General features: G+C 38.5%; 1 protein-coding gene across 2 annotated transcripts in view; it reads right to left on the reverse strand.

Annotated features, from left to right (window-relative positions):
- Window positions 1-16,728, reverse strand: part of FUZ (fuzzy planar cell polarity protein) — an 876,363-nt gene extending 859,635 nt beyond the window's left edge. For both annotated transcript variants that reach the window (XM_044059630.1, XM_044059629.1), the window contains exon 1: window positions 16,594-16,728. In XM_044059630.1, the coding sequence (XP_043915565.1) occupies window positions 16,594-16,680 (87 nt within the window). In that variant the 5' untranslated portion in view covers window positions 16,681-16,728. The remainder of the gene's footprint in view (window positions 1-16,593) is intronic.
- Window positions 16,729-21,729: the final 5,001 nt, after the last annotated feature.

Consider the following 21,729-nt stretch of genomic DNA (forward strand, 5'->3'; position numbering starts at 1 on the left):
GAGGGTCTGTCTTGGCCCTCTTTAGCTCTTCTGCTACAGTTTTGCTCTGACAGAATGTATGAAGCCTAAAGCATCAAACAGCAGAGTTGCTGCCACCCAGGAGATCATAGCAAGTCTGCAAAGGGGGCAAATCTAGTAGCCCCACAAGTTTGTTTACGAACCAATTTCAAAGTTCCTAGAGACCAAAGATGATTTATGGATTACACAGCAATTACTACTGCCATCATCTCTTTGATGTTTATTGCTTCCATTGGTCATGATGCTTCCAAAGACCTTGTATTTTTGCCTTGCTACGTCTGATACATCTGTTGTGTCAGACTGGAGAGTCAGAAGGGAGAATGGCAGACATGGACAGCAAGAGATTTGGTCTACCCATCAGACTCTCCCTCCTCCTAAACCTCAAAACAGTGATCTGGGAAGATTAATGGTAAAGATGTGGAGTCCAACCTGGTCTGAAGTACTACTGTATTTTTCTCCAGTAAAGTCTAACCAGGAAAACTTGAGAATCATTGTGGCCATGTACCCCAGAATCCTGGGAAATTCCCTAGCAGAAGCCTGGCCTTGACTGGGAAAAACTCGACAAGAATTTTTGAACACCTCTACTTTGAAGGAAGAAAAGCTCTTCAAGGCAGAATCTGGTGCACAACCTATGAAAACTATTTTAAGAGAAGGGACAAAAAAAACATTTCTGCAAGATTACTTGGAAACCCCATTACGGAGTAGAAAATGCTGAACCCTTGCTAAAGACTCTTGACAAATTAAAAAAATAGTCTGCAAGGATAAGAATTGTCCAGAAATGGAAAGAGGTGAATGCCTTGATGTCTGCAACAAGCAATTACTGGAGCCAGATACTTTGAGGATACCCTTGAGGTAATAGAAAGTCCAAAGGATAAAACAGAGAAGTGATAATGTAGGCTAGATACAGAAAAACTTCAGAAATGTCTGAACTGTTTGCCAATGGGAATGTAATGATAGGCATCTTTTTAAGTCTAACTATACCGTGAAGGCTAGTAACAGAACAAGAGGCAAAAGTAACTGAAGAGAAGACATTTTGAATTTTGGGTCCTTGACAAAAAGATTCAGAAAGGAGAGTTTTAGCAGGGCCCTCAAAGATCCTTCACCCTTTGGTACCAGACAAATACTTGAACAAAACCCTTTGCCCATCTGAAAGGTGGAGAGTGGTTCTATTACTCACTGCAAGAATATTTGCTGCAGAATTGGAGAAAATAGGGAAACATGCTGCCTCAAAGCAAGAGATTTTCCGGTTCAATCCTCGGCTGGGGTGCCTTCTGTGTGGAGTCTGCATATCCTCCCTGTGGTCATGTGGGTTTTTTCCTGGTGCTCCGGGTTTCCTCCCACATCCCAAAGACATGCTGTAGGTGGATTGGACACACTAAATTGGCCCTAGGCGCGAATGCGTGCGTGTGTGTGCGTCTTCTGTGGAAGGATGGGCACTAGGCTGGCAACTCGACACTGTAAAACTCCACTGCCAATCATGAGTGGACAGGTGATCCGCTATGGCGACCCCTAACCGGGAAAAGCTGAAAGAAGAAGAAGGGAAAACATGGTTTATTAGCCAAGTAAAAAAACCCTGAAAAGAAAGGGGGGATTCCCATTGCCAAGTGTACCATGCTGAATTATATTTAGAACTTATTTTTCTGAAACATCAGGTTCCACAATGGAAGATGAAGACTCAGACAGAGAGAATGAGTGCCAACAACAGGGGGGGGGGGGGGGGTTTGAAGAGGCAAACAGATATTCACATTTAGTGGATGGGATGTCCTTGATTTTAAGTAGCTTTCCTTCTCTTTGGGGCCTCCATGTCATTGTTGTTTTTAAATCCTGTTTGGAGGTTCCTTACTGCTTGAACAAGTAACCAAGGTGGAAGAGGAATTTTTATTAGCCTTAAAAAGAGAGAGTGTTGAAAGATAAGGGTTACTCCTTGAATTAAATTTGCTCTCATCACACTTCTTGAGCACCTCAGCTACAGAAGGGCCAAACAGAGGGGGAAGAATTTAAAATTTCAGTTTGAACATCTTCAGGAAGACTTTGAAAATGAAGCCAAGCCAATCTGCTCTTGAATGACCCAGCAGCAGCGCTGGAAGTAGTGTTCACAGCATCTAAATGACAATAAGAAATGTTTAATTATGTGCAAAGTAGATACCAAAGAGGCATTCAAAGAATTCAGAAGAGGGAAAGTTAACCATTCTTCTTTTGCATATTCTCAGAAAGTGTCTAAAACGTGAATGTTGAAGTATCAGTGAACTGCACTGTCTTCGCAAATCTGTCAAAAACTTTCCCATCTCCATCAGAAGGAATTGGATTAGTAGAAGTAATGTGTTTAGCAATAGCAGTTTTAGATAAGGAAATCAGTGGGTAACTTCCTTGGGGTTGGAAAACAAATATTTACAAGTCTGAGGTATCCTGTATAACCTGTCAGATCTCAGAGAAGCAGGAGTTTAGCTGTCAGGCAAACTACAATCAGTGAGAAAATTGTTCTTTAAAGTACACAACACAAAGGATCAGCTGCAAAACTGGGTATATTCAACTGTAGCAAATTATAATACACTCTCTGTGAGACAGAAATTTCATTCTGTTCACACTGAAAAACCTCTTATACACTTTATCTAAGATGACTGAAAACAATGAACCTTCAAGAGGGAAATCTGAAGCAACACATCTTTTCATCCTGAAGATTCTGATTCAGAGGAAAGTACAACAATCTCCCTCCAATCCCCGCACTTCTGACTGAAAATCAGAGTCAGAAAGAAAGGGAACGCTTTCCTTTTCCTGTATGAAAATGAAAAAGTAGGTAAAGAAAAGGCAGAAATGATCTCTCTGGCAAATCCCAGCAAATATTCCCTACCCACAGAAATAGAAATTTTTTTTTTTTTTTTTTTTATTTTCAATTTTCCTATGAAACGCTTAAAAAAAACAAACCCTTAGTAGGCATAACCATCCCAGCCTCTGGCTCCCTTTACTGGATAAATGAAGGATCTTTATCTGCCCCTTATCAGGAGTCCAACAAAAGTGGTTGGACATTGCCCAACATTGTCCGATAACTTTATTTTTCTCACCAACAGGTAGCTGCCAGACAAGCTGAGCTGAGATTGAAGCTTCAAAGACAAATAACGGAGCCTAAACAAATTGGCAAAAGGTAAGGAGCAGAACAAGTGGTTCTGAGGTACGTAACCCACCTCACAAATTTCCTCACAATATTCTACCACTAACACACAAACTTAAAACATCTTCTCAAATAGAAATTTTATACAGAAATTTCACAAAAGCATTCACATACAAAAACTCTTTTTTTACGGCAATGACAGTTCAAAGACATTTAGTCTCCTAGTAAACACCAAATTCTAACCATAAAAACAAAATTCTTCCTCAGAAAAATAAAATTAGCGGATGATTTTCCCCAAATGACTTATGTGCCCAGCACTGAAAGACTGCCAGTCGACAGAAACTTTCACGGAGTTCACAAGACAGTGCACTCTGCGGGCAAGACAGCTCTGAACGTTTGGCGATCAGTCTTTTAATATGGAGTGCATATCAAGCTCCTAAAAGAGAGCATGAAAGGCTTTAAAAGCTGGCCAGCTGCAGTGAGATAGGACCCAAATAATGTAGTACCCAAACAGCTTAGGCTACTACAACAGTGATCTAATGCTGAACATCAAGGGAACAATGGTTATATTTTCCAAGTTTTCTCTTGTGTTTCTCTGTTAATTTTATTAGGATGGCTTCAAAAGAATAACATAGACACTTACTGAGTTCTGATTCATCAAGTCCCGTTTGCAACTGTCCCTCCTGTCAATGCAACCCAAGTTTAATGCAAGCACATATTCACCAAAATAGAAATCACATTACTCTAGAAGAGGAATAAATCAGTTTTGTATAATATCAGTGATTTCCTTTTATCCATGTGCAACCTTGCTTTTAGTATAAACAATTTATGTGGGTACATGGGGCTTACAGCCCTAGAAAACTTCTTCCACATTATTTTTATTTTAATGGATATTTTGGTTGGTCTCTAAGGAGTGAGCTTAGAGTGGAATGGTTTTGATGTGTTAGCATCTGTACATTTAAATATATAAATGTAAATAGAGCTATTTTTATTAACTGACATGTGACCTCTAAAGATACAATTTCAGTTTCTCATTAGAAGGATAGTATCTCAGGAGTGTAGTTACTCATTAATTCTTCATTGTACTTGTCAATGTTAAAATTCAAATTCTTCTCTTGCTTTTGTTCACTACTTTTTATGGCAGTATTCTATATACACACCATGGCAGTATTCTATATACACACCATTTCCATTGTATACATCTCTAACCTCCAGTATGCTTATGACTATACCATAATTGTATACGCCATGAATGACCTCGTTTTGTAATACAACAAATACCTCTACAGCTTATCAAAGCCTGGAATTCTCACTCAATCTCAAGATCACCAAGGAGATCAAACTACTTAAGTCTGTGGAAACTATCCTCAACAATTCTTCATGTAGGGACAAACTCTGAAGACAAGTTAAGTACTTCCACAACTGAAGTAACTACCTATCCCTCATAATCAACTTAAAGAGATGGATAATCAGCACATGATGTAATACGCCTTGAACTCTCCTAGAAAACTCCTTAACATCTTCAATGAGCAGGACAAGAAAAGAACCCATAAGATAATTTCTGGTATGGAGAGATATCCTTATCCTTCTTCATGGATGGGATACCTGGGTGGCTTACAGGCATCATCAGACTACAAAGGTACTACCCACTGCATTGGAAAATATTTTGCAACAGGTGATCCAACGTGCACAAATACCATACACAGGGATGTTTGCATACACTCTAAAGCATTATGTTTAACTGCAGGGCTTATGTACCTAAAGACACCAGCAGCGCTGCCACAAAACAGTAAGTCTGTGCCCAGTGTCATCCTTCATGGTATGTGGTAACATCCACACCATGCGGTTAACACGTCTTGACTGTGCATACAGCACTTTCACAGAGATCCCAGATTTACATGTGTGTAGCCACTCAATGGCACATGGTTTTTGCCATGTTTGCCCCACAGATTTTGTAGCTGTAAGGGAGTATGTCCGCTATGACCATAACAATTCTCACACACTTACTTCCTTTCAATTTCAGATAGTCTTGGCAAAACATGTAAAGTAAAGGAAGTATAAAAGTTCTTCTATGCAGATAACGAATACCTACTTCCCACCCTCCTTCTCCATGGTTGGCACATGATCAGTCATGAAAGATGATGGGATGTGATCTCTTTGACATAAATCAGTAGTCAAAACAAAAACCATGTCTAGGGTAGACGATGGGCCAACATGATCACTGGTGCAAAAACTAGGGCAATTCAACTGGCACAAAAGCATGGGAGGTGGTCCACTGACCAAACCACCACTGACAGATTGATATCTCTGCAGGGGTTCCAGACACTTCTAGAATCTTGGGTGGACTGGCAGGCAATGATGCAGAAATAAGTAGGCCTCCGCATATAGCTGCTCCTGATGTGCCAGGTGGGCATGTGATAAAATAGATAATTATCTGCCAAAGTAACTCAATGTGTAGGTTAACAAAATTTACAAACAACAACTTTATTTTACAAGAACATTAGGGGGTCAAGTTCAAGGGTCATCTGGCCAAAGTATATTATGTATTATTTTTATGTACTATTCTACCACGTAGTAGTAGCTTACTCACAGGGATGCAGCTACTGGTGAAGAGCTTCTACTTAACTTATGTGATCTCTTTTGGCATTTTGACAGGTGGTATGTTATCAAAGTCCTTAGCTATAGATCTCTGACTGCATGGTGAGGAAATGGTCTGTTTTTTTGAGTCACAATGTTAGTAGTAGAACTAGGCAGTGTAGTGGCCACAACTTCATCAAATTCTACAAACACAGCTTTGGCATCCGTGCAATATGGACCTATGCAATCCATCCAAAAAACACAGGATGACTGCCCTGGACAAGAAGATATAGGCACATCTGCCCAGGCAGGAATATCATCACCTGCAGCACAATCCACATTGGTTACTTCAAGCTCTTTAGAGAAGCAAGAGTACATCAGGAGACAGCATGCCAGTGGCAAAGCACACAATGAGTACTATCCATCTCTAGATCTAGGTGTGTCCATTGCCACTACAAAGCATTTGTGTAATGACTACAACATAGGAACAAACAGACCCAGGCATTACTGAGCTTTTGGGATAGTACATAATCTGCATTATAAACCAGAGAAGTACATGGGCTACATGAGCAACAGCATAGACACACGGCATAGGGAGCTTGCCTGAAGTAGGTGGCCCTGAGCAGACACACAATACAGCCGATGCACTTCCCTTAAGAGGATCCACCCTCTATCTCACACTTGGAGGCCCAGGGCATGGTCTGAAATGCATAGTGCTACTGCCACCACACTGTGTTGAGGGAGCTCCATTAGAACATGAATATGGAGTCATCCTCTGTGGTCACAGAGAACTCTATCCACTCAGTGCAGTGTGGATTTTGGCTGTAATCTTTTGCTTTGTATAATATAAAGAAAAACAACATGCAGCATTTTAAAAGGACTGTGGAAAACATTTAGTATTGTCCTACTGAATAAAAATAAAATGGCACACACATTGTTAGCAACCTAGAGGTACTATGTGCTGACAAGTTCTATTCCGAGGCAGTTATCTGGGGAGGTTGAGTGGAGAGGAGAAATTTTACACTGTGCTTCTCTCTAGATGTTAGTGAATGCTCTTAAGATAGCTCTAGTCTAAAAAAAGTAACATTTGGCATTACAATACTTTTCTGAGTGAAACTGTTACATTCTACTTTGAATGATATCAGAAAAAAACTGTACTATCGGCTTTACTCTGTTCACAAAGCAGACAATAAAAACAGTACTTCTTTGCATGGCAGAGATTGTAAGTAACACAGTGATATTGCATTTTTGCTTGACAGACAGTAAAAGCAGTGCTTTGAACACTATTAAAAACACATCATGGTGGGAAACATACACTTCTGAGTGCAGCTGTAACATTTTGCTTTACACATTATCATGGTAGAAAAACAAGTACAACATTTTAAAATATCTGTGGAAAACATACTACAGTGTTGAATTAAAAAAATCTGGAACACACTTTTTTGTTAAGCACCTTTACTGAATAACTTGTGACACAGACAAATTTACGTTTATATAAAAGTAATCAAACTGTATTTAAAAGTTCACGTTTACAAACATTGTATTTCACATGCATTGCTATATGTCATATAAACTAAGCAACATTGCATACATTATTGAATTCCTGCCCCCCCCTTTTTTTAACAAGAAATATCTATATTAAACCATCGGTTACAACATAGGCAAGGATATATTTCTATAAATCAAAGCAAACCACACCAATACAATCCTAGTTGCAAGCATTTAACTTCATTCCTCCCCGTAAGTATTGTTCTCACAATTCCCATTTTTCCCCATTTAGTTTGCTCCTACCCTTTTCTAAAAAGATTTCAATGCCAGTTGTTTTATCTCTATTACTATATTCAGTACTTCTAATATTGTTGGTTTAGATTTTGGATTTCCAGTTTCTAGTAATTGCTTTTTTTTGGCAGCCACCATAATTAGACAGAGCAAGGCCTTTCCATGTCTAGGCAATTCTGATTCTGTATCATAGCTCAGAAAAGTCATCTCCCCCGTCACACCAATCTGCCCATACAGAATTTCTAACAGTGCATCCCACAGGGAATCCTTAAAGTCCACCAATTCACTGCACTTCCAGAAAACATGTTTCCGACTACCTCTTTCTTCCCTGTCATACCTTTAACATTTGCTGTACACTGGATGAAAAATTATCTGGAGTCTCCTTTGGGTAAAAAAATATCTATGTAAACATTTCCAAGCAAAAATCGTAAATCTTCTAGATTTTGTGGCATATTTAGGAGACATACATATATCCTTCCATTGTTTCTTTGTAAGTTGCTTATCCAGTCTCTCTTTCCAATCCTTTCTAACCTCCTCCAATTGATTCTTTTAGTTATCATGCAGTATTTTAAATGATCTACTAATTATTCCTTTTTTAATCTGAGCTTCTGCGCTAGGCTCTACTAAAAACTTTACCAGTGCTGGTCTTTTGTTTACGAACCCCACCCCCTTATTTCTCTTTGCCTATAGGCAATCTCTAACCTGCAGTCCTTCTCCAATAAATTCCAGCCCACTCTTGCCTACTGTCTATATCCCTAAATGCAGTCATCCCTATTGGCAGAATTTCCTTTCTCCACTCCCATGTTGGCTTAGTTCTTAGAATACTTTCTGCTACTTTATAGCTACAATATTCTATAAGATTATTGTTATTCTCCTTAAAGGCCTGCATCCAAAATCCCAGCTATCCTTCTTTCAGTTTCCCCCATTTCAACATCATCTCTTTCCTCTTTGAATTATAGTTTTCTATTGGTCCTATGTATAGGAGCCTTAACTGTGTAGCTATGAAATGCCCCTTCAAAAATCGGACAATCCCAATCCAGCCTGTTCTATTGAAAGAATCAGCTTATCCCACTTGATTCTTGCCACCTATCCCCTCCCCTAACACGTTCTTCATCTCTTTATTATATGCTACCCATAACTTCTTTGGTACATAAAATAAGCCCAACCTTTGTATACTGAGACTAAACACATTTTAAATGCTTGTATATTACTATCAATATAACAAAGCTTCCATTTTCCCAGTTTTTTTATTATATTTTGTTTAGTCTCTTCCCACATATCATGGACTGCCACACCAGAATCACTTTTAATCCATACTCCTAAATACTTCTTTTTATTATGTCCCCATAAATATGCATATTGCAGAACCAATTCATATATGGGCAATTAATTTCTGCTATTGCCTTTGTTTTAGCTTCATTCATTTTGTATTGCGAAAATATATGTGAAACTGTTTCAAAATGTTCCACAACACTAATGTCTCTTTCTGGTTTTGTCAGGTATAGAATAACATCATCTGCAAATACAGCCAGCTTTTACTGACTACCATACCAATTATATCCTTGAATTTCTGAGTCCCTTATTTTCTTTGCCAATGGTTCTAAATATAATGCAATAACAAAGGGGAAAGAGGACACCCCTGCCAGGTTCCTCTTCTCAAGCAGAAATATCAGAGAGAACTCCACCCACTTTTATTTTTGCCTCCGATCCTTCATATATCCTCCTAATCATCCTTATAATTTTTTTTTCAGATAATGCAGACACTGTACTTCTATTGCTCTGCTCATAAAGTCCCACCTTACTGCCAAATGTTTTCTCTGCATCAAGATGAAACAACAATTGTATTTTCTTACATTCTGCTTCCCTCTGGATCAGCAATGCTTTGCTAATGTGGTCAGATGTTTGCCTTCCCGTCACACATTGATCTATCTCTATCAATTTTGGCATTACTTTTGCTATTCTTTTAGCCATCACAGACATGAACACTTCACAATTGTGGTTTAGTATTGAAAGGGACTGTATGAAGCTGGATCTTTACCCTCTTTAGGTATTACAATCACCACTGCTTTCTTCCAGGATGTTGGTATGTCTCCTCTTAAAATACTGTTAAACAAAACTTTCCAGATCTTTATCAATTTTTTCCCTCGTAGCTTCCAAACGTCCACAGGAATACCATCGCTTCCTGGAGACTTTCCTGTACATTGGTTACACATCACAACTTTCATCTCATTCCCTCCTAGCCTAACAGTTAATAATTGAGCCTCATCCACCTCTAATCTTGGCATATTTAATTTTTAGATAAACATTTCCATTTGTATCTTTTCTTGATTTCCATATTCCTCTGCATTATACAGACAGTCATAGAATTTCTGAAATATTTCTAATATCACAACAAGACCTCGTTATCTTCCTTGTTATAGGCTCCCAAGTCCTTTCTACTTTTGACTGCCCGAGTCATTGTGCTAAAGGTTTTTGTGCTCTGGTATTACTCTGAGTTGCTTAACAGTAATCTTACAAAATCTGTGTATATTATCAAGATAATCCCTTAATTTCTGATTAGCATTTCTGCAGTTGATCCTCTTCTTGTTCTCTGAGATTCCCCTATTTTGCAATACTTTAACATTTGTCAGTCCCTCTAAATAATTCTTGTTACTTCTTAACCATAGCTCTCTTTCTATTTCCTCCCTATTTTTAAACTCTGCATTATTTTTATCCTACTCCACAGCTATATTTTCAGAAGTAATGTCTATCCTCTCGAATAGCTCCTGAATAATCTCCACTACCCATTCCTTAAATTTCTCTTTTCAACAGATAGGTGGGAAAGCGCCAGTGTCTCATTTTTATTTTCATTACCCTGTGTTTTTATTTTAATTATTGTTGCATGATCTGAAATCGTATTTGGTGCATATCAAGGCCTTCACTTAAATGGACATGTTCCTGTCAAATGTAAATTCTGTCTATCCCAGCCCAGTTTTTATAGATTGGAGAATAATATGTAAATTCAATGGGAACTATTACTGATTTCACATCATCCATGCCAAATAGTTTCATAGATTTCTTCAAAGATCTACCACCCTTTATTGTATTTTTCTTTCTGGGCCACAGACACATTTTCACTGCAGCAAATCATATTCCAGTCCCCACCTTTAAGTAGTATTGCTTGCTGAAAACTGATTATTTCTCCTAGAATTGTCTTAAACTCCATTATAGCAGTTTTAGGTGGAATATAAATATATACCAGTGTAATCCTCCTCCCTTGCCAATAGTCCCTTAGCACTACAGATCTGCCATTATCATCTTTTTTATCCTCTTCTATCACTATTGGAGTTTCGCTTGCAATTCATACAAGTACTCCTTTTTTCCTTTATCCCAGTTATTCCACTAATAACCATCTTGAAAACCTTACCTTATCAAATTCACATATTCAGTTCTTTCCAAGTGTGTCTCCTGTAACACAGGTATTTCCACTCCATATATTTTTTAAAAATAGTTCACTATTCTTTTTTTATATGCATCTGAGACTACTGACATTTAAAGACATTACAGAAAACATCATTGTATTAAAAAGTTATTTCCACCTTTTATGTACAACACTTTTTTGTTAAATGTCTAGTTCCAGCTTTTGTGTTACATGCACAGTTTGGCAGGTTAAACTTTCCATTTGAACCTATGTCACATCTTATAAAACTTTGTTTTGTTGAAAGGCCTCAAAAAAAAAAAAAAAAAAAAAAAAAAAACTCCAATATCTCCCAACAACCTAATAATGTGATAACACACACTATGTACATCTTCAAATACTGAAGATTTACCATCCTAATATAACAAATATCCCAAACTAACAGCCACCCTCAGAGACTTGACTAAACCTAAAAGAAAGGTTCTCCATGCTAAGATGCATGGTGCAGCCTTGTGCTTCTACCAAGTGCTAACTGCTTTTATCTTATCTTTATTGCTCTCCCAGCTGGGAAAACTCCTGAATGCTTTCAGAGAACATTACCTTCTAGCCAGTTTCGCTTTTCTTTTTTTCCCAGCCACTCTCCTCCAAACTGTAACCAATTTCTCTTTATCAGACTATCTCCATGGAGACAAAAGGGCCAGATACAGAATTACTACTAAGCATACATTCATTTGTTAGAAAAAAAGTTTCATAACATTCAATTTTCTTTTTCATTTACTTGCTTTCTCTTAAAATGTGTTACTAAATCAGTCTATGGCCCTTAAATCAGTCAACCCCCATGCAAGAATGAGAAAAAGCACATTAATTGTTCTTTTGCCATCCTCTTTTAACATGGCTTTTTTTTGTAATTGTAGTGCCTACATTTCTTAAAATTTAACAAGAGAGAAGCGAGAATGAATGGAAAAAAATAGCAGCACCTATTTACAAGCCCCATTAAACTTAAAAATAACTGAAAATATTACTTTATAGCATGGAAAGAAAACCATACACCACAAAAATAGTGCTAAGAAAAAAAGATTCTTACTTACAGTTAACTTTCTCCCCTCTCTTCCCCTCCCCAAAGCATTTTTCTGAACATTAAATGATATGAAGTAGGGCATATACTTTTCCTCCTTAGCATGTACTTCATCAAAAAATGATTTTGTCCCTCCAGGAAAGAATACCTGGAAGACAGCTGGGTACAGCAGTTTGAATCTCATACCTGTGTCTTGCCAGTCCCTGAAAAATTGAATGAATTTACTTCTCTTTTGACTGGTGTACAACGAGCAATCATGCTCCAAAAACGCTCTGCTGTCTCCCACTTTTAGTATTTTGTCCTGTCACAGTTTTGTCAGAATCCACTCCTTCTGCTGGTAGGATTGCATCTTTACTATTAAAGCTCTAGGTTGCTTTCTCATAGTCAGGTTTGGAGAATACACGGTGTCCATTCAACTAACAACTTCTGCTATAGAACACCAGTCCAACTGATTATTTGTGCTTTCATAAAATTAATGTAGTCCGTTCCTTCCAGCTTCTCTGGTATAGATAAAAATCTCAGGTTTTCCCTACTTACTATATCCTCTAATTATACTATTTTTTGAAACATCTCTTCCTCAGCAGTCTCATATTCAGCCAGGCTTTTCTTCATTTCAACCTTTGATTTTTGTAGCTTTATCACCTCATCTGAATATCTGTTTAAAGCTTCTTCCATTTTTTTTCCAGCCTTTTGTTCTGTGTGTGGATATACTCCATCAGCGTTTCAAACCAGGTCTGTGTGCAGTTGTTTTATCTTCCTGTAGGTTACTGGAAGTCACGTCTGGAGGTTGTATTACCTTTTGATGAACAGCCGCAGAACTTTCCCCAGTCAGGGTTTCTTCCTCACTTTTTGTAGCCAAATTTTTTCCAGGTGCTCTGTACTTCTTTTTCCTAGCATCCAGGCAGTACATTTACTAGCCAGTTACTGAAATTCACCCATAACCACAAAAGTCTACTGGCCTTCTCTGCTGAGTTTCTGTTCTCACAGTGGGAGAGCTAGAGTGCAGCTGTTACTCAATGTTCAGCCATCTTGGAAGTCACCTGGAAAAAGCACTGTTAGCAACATAAAGCTACTTTTGGCTCACAACTCATATTCTAATACAGTCAATAGGGGGAGGAAATATTGAAGACTGGACCCATGATATTTGAATTTGCACTTCCTGTTAATGGGGAAGTAACAAGTACAGTGTTAAAACATTCCAGAAGTAACATCTGCCAGTGTGCTAGTGAATGAAAAAGGTGCAGACACACTGGCAGCCACTTCCATTTTAACTTCATAATACAAGATCCTACCCCCCCCATTTATTATCAAAGAAAAATGCATTTGGAACTGTTATGAAATACTGTTACTTAGCACAATTTTCAAATTCATTACTTATACACTAGCATTACCACTGGAAAAAAATTCAAGTTGCCACTGCAACTGGATGGTAGCCACCTAGTACAATTACCATTTATTTCCACTGAAGATCTATTACCTTGTACATGTTTGCACACGTATGTGAGCCAACACAAAAAGTTCAAGGCTATACACTAAGCTTTATTAGAAAGGCTCACCCAGACTCTGTTACACTTTGCTGTGAGGGAAAGGTTAGTTTGCTTTTTATTTGTTTTATTACTTTATTGCCTTTTTCTATTTTGAATACTGTGATTTGTTTTATTTACCTTGTGTTTTACTTGTATTCTGCTTTTAACTGCATATTAAAACTTGGAGACCACAGCTCTGTCTCTTGTGAGTCAGACAGAAAATCTTTGCCCACCCTCCCACCCGGTTACTGTAGTGTTGTTAAACTGTCTTTCTAGTTGCCTTCCCCTTATGTTAATTTGACCATATATCTCATTTCCTCTCTGTTTTTATTGGCTTGTGTGAGTAAGCACAAAATTATCATTTTGTGAAATCACTTCCCTTCAACTATTTAAATTTATTGGCCATCCTACTGTATTCCATAGTATCAGAATACAAAAGTGACCACCCCCTTTCAATCTATCTTGCTGCTTCAAAAATAGTGACTCTCCACTAAAACTTTTTAGACAGGTAAAACTTAAAGTTACCTACTTTCACATCTAACTACTCTAGTGCACACTACAGTGTTTAGTATAAACCATTTTTTCATCTTACCTTTAAGCATCCCTGTGACTAGCACTTGCTTTAAAACCTACTGGAAAGCACTAGGAAGTCTTAAACCGATACAAGCACTCAACTCTCCTTGTTAATAAGGAGAAATTAATTGTAGGCACTAAACAGCCTATAATTGCAAAGTACCTAAGTAAGGGAAAACCGCTCTTATATTTTACAAATATGTGGCACACCTCATCACTAATGGCTTTTCATCCAGAAAAAAGGTAGTCACTGTCCCACTGTACTCACCCCTCATTAGACCCATTATAGAATACAACGCCCCATTTGGCACGTACTTCTCAAGACATCTGCAACAACTGGAAATGCTGCAGAAATACCTCACTAAAAGAATCACATGCCTAAAGCAGATGCCCTATGCTGACCATCTAAAAAAACTCCACCTATACTCTGTCGCATATCGTCTACTCAGAGCCAATCTCTGCTTAACATACAAGGCCATGTCAAACCCAGAGCTGTTGGACATCTTACACAGAAATCCCAATCCCTCAGAGAGACACGCTCCAGGGATCTAAACCTTGTCATCACAATGAACAAAACATGCTGGAGGGATAGGTTCCTGACCCAGAGACCCCCCAGACTCTGGAATGGACTGCCCATACATGTCAAGCAGAGCGCCTCTTTGGCCCTCTTCAAAAGGAACCTTGATGACTGGATGGGAGATAGGAGATTCAGGGATCCAGGGAAGTAAATACTGTGGGGGAAAATAGCCATGGAATTGTTATGGCTAGGCTTGTATAGGCCCTAGGGCCGATAGCCTAGTACCAACCTATGAGGGAAAGGCAGGGAACCCTATAGACTAAAATTGGTAACAATAAGGAATACAGTCTCTGGATAATGATCACCCCTGATGATAGTACTATACAGGGTACTGTGAACCAGCAGTAATTTAGGCCAACAGACTGTTAGAAGGCTTAGCTAAAGGAGTGGACTATAAGGATATGAACATCAAGAATGCAATGTTTAGTTAGGCACATAGAGAAATTGAAGCTAAGATAAAAAGCAGTGCCCAAGCAGTTCCCAAAATAGAACAATTAAATATGCCATGGTATGAGACATTACACCAATAGCCTATAGTATTTAAAAATAATTTATTTTGTACAATGAGATGCAACAGAATGTAAATAAAATTGGCATATTTACCAAAGTTTGTTATATACATATATATATATATATATATATATATATATATATATATATAAATATAAAAATATATATATATATATATAAATATATATAAAATATATATATAAATAAATAAATAAATAAATAAATGTGTGTATAAATAAATATATATATTTTTTTATTTTAACACTCCAAAGGTATGCTGTCTAGAAACATACGTTGTCCAGTGGTCTTGCTTGTACAGGACTAAATACTAAACAATTTACAGTTCCAAAAATCCGGTTTACAATCCCATGCTGCTCAATCGGGATAATAGATAATGAGGGGTTACAACATGGACACGAAACCCCAACAGCCAAGAAAGATGAGGTGAAATTTAAGAGGAAGAGCAAAGGGGAAATAGGTAAAAATATAATAGGTCCCCTTTAGCAAACTGGTGTGGTTTAATTCAAGAGAGAGACCGACAGTTTCTCAACGGAATATGTTAACTGTTCAACAACTCTTCAATCTTGACCGAGTCACAGACCATTACAATTTTAAAACACACACAACTCAAAGAAAATTAAATTACAGCTTATATAAAATAATAAAAAATAATAATCGCACAGAGGAATGAGGCAGGCATCTTAGTATCACAAGGCAAGCTGCAACTTACCGATTAAAAGGCTTCTGGCTGGTGGAATACTTTCAGCACATTATTGCTCTTATCAACCAGAAGTGTACAAATTGTTCTACAGTCTTTTACAAGAAAGGCCTTCACATAAAACAGATCGCGTTCAAATTATCCTGTACTTCAAGTACAAAAAAAGTTATTTAAAATTGCAAATCACTCACTTTGAAAAATCCATTGAAATATCAGAGATAATAAAGTAGGGAGAAACAAGTGAAAATCAAATAAATCTACCCAACAGACAGCGGCAGAACCATTCAACCAGACTAACTGCAATTACAAGCAAACTGTACCTAACGAACAGCTTTTGTAAAAAACAATGTCAATGGTACTCAACGTGCTAATAGTACTACAGTGAATTAGGATTTTTTTTAAACCAGGGTCTAAGGCAGTATGAACTTTATAACAAATGCCTAACCATGCTGCTCATCACCACTGGGATGGCAGCACTGAGGTGCTTAAAGTTACAAAGCAAGACAATTTAAAACATTAAAACATAAAACACTACGCCAACAGATCACCAACATTGGCCTGATTCCTGAATCATAGACTTGCATGCTTAAAAGCTGTCAGAACAATGCGCATGACCAGCCACATCATGCTCCACGGCAACCCCAGTAAACAAAAACTTCACTTCCTGGACCATATCCTATCAAAACAAAGACAGACACAGAAAAATAATTCTGTCAACAACGTGCAGCAGTTCATACCTGCCTGGAAGTACCCCTACTTCTGCAATACAGAGGAACCCCACTGCTAGCAGTAAGGCACAGTAAGTGAATTCCACCATCGCCCATCCTCCTTCGCGCCGAGATCCCCCTTTATTTCCTAAGCGCCGGAGAAAAAAAAAAGGCGGACTCTCAAAACGTCTACGGGTCACATGATGCTACGCTCTTCCTTCATTGCTCATATTTATTTATATATGTGTTTAAACACACGCACTGTATATATTTTTGACTGTTGTGCTTTTTTGTACGAATTACAAGGCATACATAGTGTACTGAAATTATTACATCGTTTCTTTTGCATTTTTAAACTTAAAAAAAAATACTCAGAGTACCATAGCTCTCGAATAAGGACAAATCTCAGCATAATCAGGGAGACTATTTAAAATAGTTTAATCCCTAGTGGACGCCAAGTCTGGTTTTAGCAATTGGGGGCTCAGTTTGGACAGCGTTCCGCTCAAGTGTATCATTCTCATTAGGAGGAACGTTCTTCATGGTTGGATGGGGATGGGGATTGGGGGGGGTCTTAAAAGGTTCGTGTTCCACGAAGCTCCACATTGAAAGGGTTTGTCACACATTCGGTGTTGCAATTTTTAACTGATATCCATGGAAATAGAACTGAATCGTATTAATTCTTTGATAAGATATACTCAAAAGGATCACATAACCATTCAATGAGCATCCTAGTTGAAGCTATTAATAATTGTTCCACAAATACTTCCAGATTTTCGCAGAATGTCCAGATTTTTGCCTCATATGTTTGGTCTGTTTCTCATAAAGTTGAGTTTTTTTTTTTTCTGGCAAATTACTGAGGAATTAAGTCAGATAATAATGTTACAAATTTGAGTTTCAGACTTCATATTCTTCAACCTGTTACTCTATCAACTTTCAAAGTTTGTAAGAATAATATAAAACATATCCTTATTTTAGGGCTTTTGCCTCCACCCCCATTATTTGTGCCTTTGTCCAGATTTCTTGCTCTAAGGGGTTGAGAGGTAGTGTTCCACATTATGGACGATATTTTATTTGAGGGCTTCACCTTGCATTTTGCGCAGAAGTGGGCGTGTCACGAATGATTGATGACCAGGTCTGCATATGTAATGAGCCATGACTGACATGGCATTCTAATCACCTGTTGCTAAAAGTGTCAGTGAATCCCACAGGAAGCAATATCAATACTGGCTTCTGAAGATTGAAGACAATGAATTAAAACAAGCCTGTAAAAGTTGTTTGTTTGTCTTTCGGCTTTTCCAAGTTAGGGGTCACCACAGCGGAACTCCTGTCTGCTAATGATTGGCAGTTGGTTTTTATGGTGTCGAGTTGCCAGCCCGATGCCCAACCTTCAACGAAGGCACGCCTATTCAACGCATGTCTTTCGAATGCCCACTCGACCGTGGGGAGGACATGCAGACACCACACAGAAGGCATTCCCAACCCAAGCAGAGAATCGAACGGGAGAACCTCTTGCTGTGAGGAAACAACGCTACCGCTGCACCACCGCGGAATAAAACAAGCCTGGTTACCCCTTAAACAGAAGAAACTGATGTAACTGCACATTATACACTACCAATCTTGGGTCACTACACTACAGTACGTCTGTTTACTGCTTGTCAGATCATAAAACAGTATACCCGCTTCCTCTGCAAAAGATATGTACTGATCTAAGAGGTGGGAAGGTAATCCCATTGATCAGAAGTAAAAACAATTCCCGGAGGATGTCCATCGCAATGTAAAAAAAAAATTACATAACTCAGGATTGTAACAGCGTTATTACAAACATCAATAAATACAGTATGTTGCCATGGCAGAGACAAGTTTAAACCCAATGAAATGCATAAATTACATACTAACATTTATAGTTTAAGCAAATGAGACCATGAAAACAAACCACAGCATGCACCAAAAATGTGAATGAAACTGTTTATAAACATGTCTAAAGCACGTTCTGCACAATGAAAGACGTGTTAACTTTTATTTCGAAATGTGTGGTAAAACTATTATACTTGTGCTTACTATTATACTTTGCAGAGGGTACTCACGTTCAACTGTTTACATGACTAAAGCAGCCATGTTAGTAAATAAAATAAAATAAGTTTCAAGTATTATAATAACACATGATTAAAGAAAGATGAACTGCTTAAAAGATGCTCATGAAGTACCATACGTACATCCCATGCAACACAAATTATTAAAGACTATCTTACAGTGCTGACTTTATGGATATCAACACTAGATTCTACATACTAGAAACATATGCTAGTGTTACTATTGAGGGAATGCATATTAATTTGTGCCCGATTATGAAATAGCACGGGGGCAGGTTTTGGGCGGGGCTTGCTACTGCGCATCTGGTGAAGCCCTCAAGTAAAATATTGCCACATTATGTGAGGGGGTGTTCTTCTTTTCAGAGATGGGAAGTTGAGAGCTATGCCTATGCATCTTGGTGGCAAGAGTGTAGCCAGGCATACTCTTACTCTTTGTACTGTACTGAGTACATTTTTTAGCATGATATCAATACAGCTTTTTCCAGGTCATATTATGTCTACAACTGTCTAAATAAATCTAAATAAAGGACTTTTAACAACAGAAACAATATTGTTAATCTAAAGATAATATTTTCAATAGTTTTAGGATGAAACAGCTGAAATTGTTGCTTACATGTGTTAAATAATTGGGGGGGCAGCATTTTTAAGAAGTGTCCATTTTTAACTGATAGGTGTTGGGGGATAGCACTAAGAGCTTGTGAGTACAAAATGGAATTTGCCTGCTATACCCCTGCTTTGTGGGGCCTCTCAGCTGCCTCCCATCTACTACCCCATCTCTCCTTCCACTTACTGTTTTCTTGAATTTAAGACTGCTTCAGATTAGGTATCTGGAAGGTATTCTATTACTGCACTTATTTATTAGCTTATATTTTGTTATAAGACATTTTATAACAGAAAAAAATGGACTCCTGGGTGAACCTTAGTAGATCCAGCATCTCCTGTAATTCTGCTATATGTCTGTTTATCCAGGTACACTGTATGGAGCCAATTTGATGGGCCACTGAGGCCCTCTGTCTATATGGTGCTTCTCTAAGTGGAGGCACTCTGGCTTACCTATAAACATGTATCCAAACTGCTGTAATTATGCATTAATCTCCTTAACCTGAGTAAGAGGTAGTTGTGCACCTCCCCATACTCTTTTTTTACTGTTTTTTCTTTCGTTTCTGGCTCCCTCTTTCAACTGCTCCCATCTTACGTTCTACTACTCTGCAAATTCATTTATCAGTTACCCTGTCCAGAACTTTCATGCAATGTGACAGGTATCTGATACTTCTATACTGCCCACAGTTGTGAATACCCCATTTGTTCCTAAACACTGGCACTAGTATGCTTATTCTCCAGTCATCTGGATACTCCTTTCTCTCCATATTGCTATGAATACCCACAGGAGCCACTTTTTGCCTATCTCACTCAACATTTTTATCATATCTGCTGTGATCTCATCTGAGCCTGCTGCTTGCCCTGACTTCATTTTCCCTAGTGCTGTTTTTATTTCTTCTATAGTGGGCTCCTCCTTTTCTCTCATTATAGGTTGTGTCTGTGGCAATACAGCGTTTGTGGAGTTTGCTTTGTTCAAAAAATGCTGGAAGTACTTCTTCCATCTGTCTTTGATGTCCTGTGGACTGGTGAGTAGGGTGCTCCTGGCACTCCTTATGAAGGGTGCCTGACTATCCTCTTTATCTTTCCATCTTTTGCCTTACAGCCTGATATAGTTTCTTTGTGCTATCTACTGTGTCACTTTCCAGAAGCTAGTAGAGTGCCTCTGATGCCTTGTTCTTTGCTATTGCAACTCCTTTCTTAGCCAACCAGTATTCCTTCCTAGCCTGGTCGGTTTTTTGTATCTCCCACTTTTTCCTGCACTCTTTTCTTTTGATGATTTCATGGAGTTCTGCATTCCACCACCAGCTTTCCTTATGTACCTTATTTCCATGCCTGGTTTGGCTACATATCTGTTTTGTAGTCTTCATGCATGCTTTTTTGAAGAACTACTGTTTTTTTTCAACTCCACCTATTTCCTCTTGTTTTTGAGGTGTTGGAGCCCTGATTAATTCATTGAACTGTGCTTTCTATCCAGTCAACTTCATTGTCTTTAGCCTGATCTCTGTTGACCTTACAGCCTTCTCTGACCACTGTTTGCAGTTGATTGTAGCAAGCAGTTGTTTATGCTGTGGGCCAACTGTTTCACTGGGGCTGACTTTGCAATCACTGATTCTACCCCAGTGCCCTTTCTTTACTAGGAGGAAGTCTACCTGAGTTGCATGTTGGGCACTCTTGTATGCAATCTTGTGAGTGTCTCTCTTTCTGAACCGTGTCTTGGCTACTTTCAAGCCATTTGCCAGGCAGAAGTGTAGAATGGCATCTCCTTCTTTATTCCTGTTGCCCTACCCATGTAGACACAGGCAGTTTTCATATCCTGCTCTGTCTGTCCCTTTATATGCATTCAGGTCACTCATTGTCAACACCAATTCATGTTGAACTGCAACTGCTATCTGAATGCACTCTTTTCCTCACTATCACAACTTTCCTGTGGGGCATAGGCTGAGATTATGAATACTGACCTATCATAAGTCTGACTGCCATGAGTCTGTCTCTAATTCTGATGACATCCCTAGATCTCTTCTGAATCCTTTCCCTTACCACAAGTCTTACACCATTTTTAGCCTGTCCTCCTCCTGAATAGTAAACTCTGGATCCCAAGCCAAGTTGCTTTGCAGCATTGCCCCTTCCATCTTGTCTCTTGGATACATAGGCTATCCAGCCTCCTCTTTACCATCATGTCATCCACTTCTACGGTCTGTCCTGTCAGTGAACTTACATTGAGTGCAGCAATTATTTGTTCGTATTTGGCAGATTGATTGGTTTTATGTCCAGTTTTTGCTCAACACAACTATCCCAGGTAACCCACACTGGGCAACTGGACATTGGATGGCCAGTAGCTTATTGACCCAGATCTGCTGGGCTTTATGATGGACACACACTGGCCAACAGGGGCACATACATCCCTCCCACCATTAGCATGAGTTCCTGGTATAGGTCGGAGTATGCTGGGTCTTCAACCCCCTTATCATAAGCAAAT

This window comes from Protopterus annectens, chromosome 17.part0 (genome assembly GCF_019279795.1).
Source record: "Protopterus annectens isolate FY-2018-M chromosome 17.part0, PAN1.0, whole genome shotgun sequence".
Taxonomy (NCBI): domain Eukaryota; kingdom Metazoa; phylum Chordata; order Ceratodontiformes; family Protopteridae; genus Protopterus; species Protopterus annectens.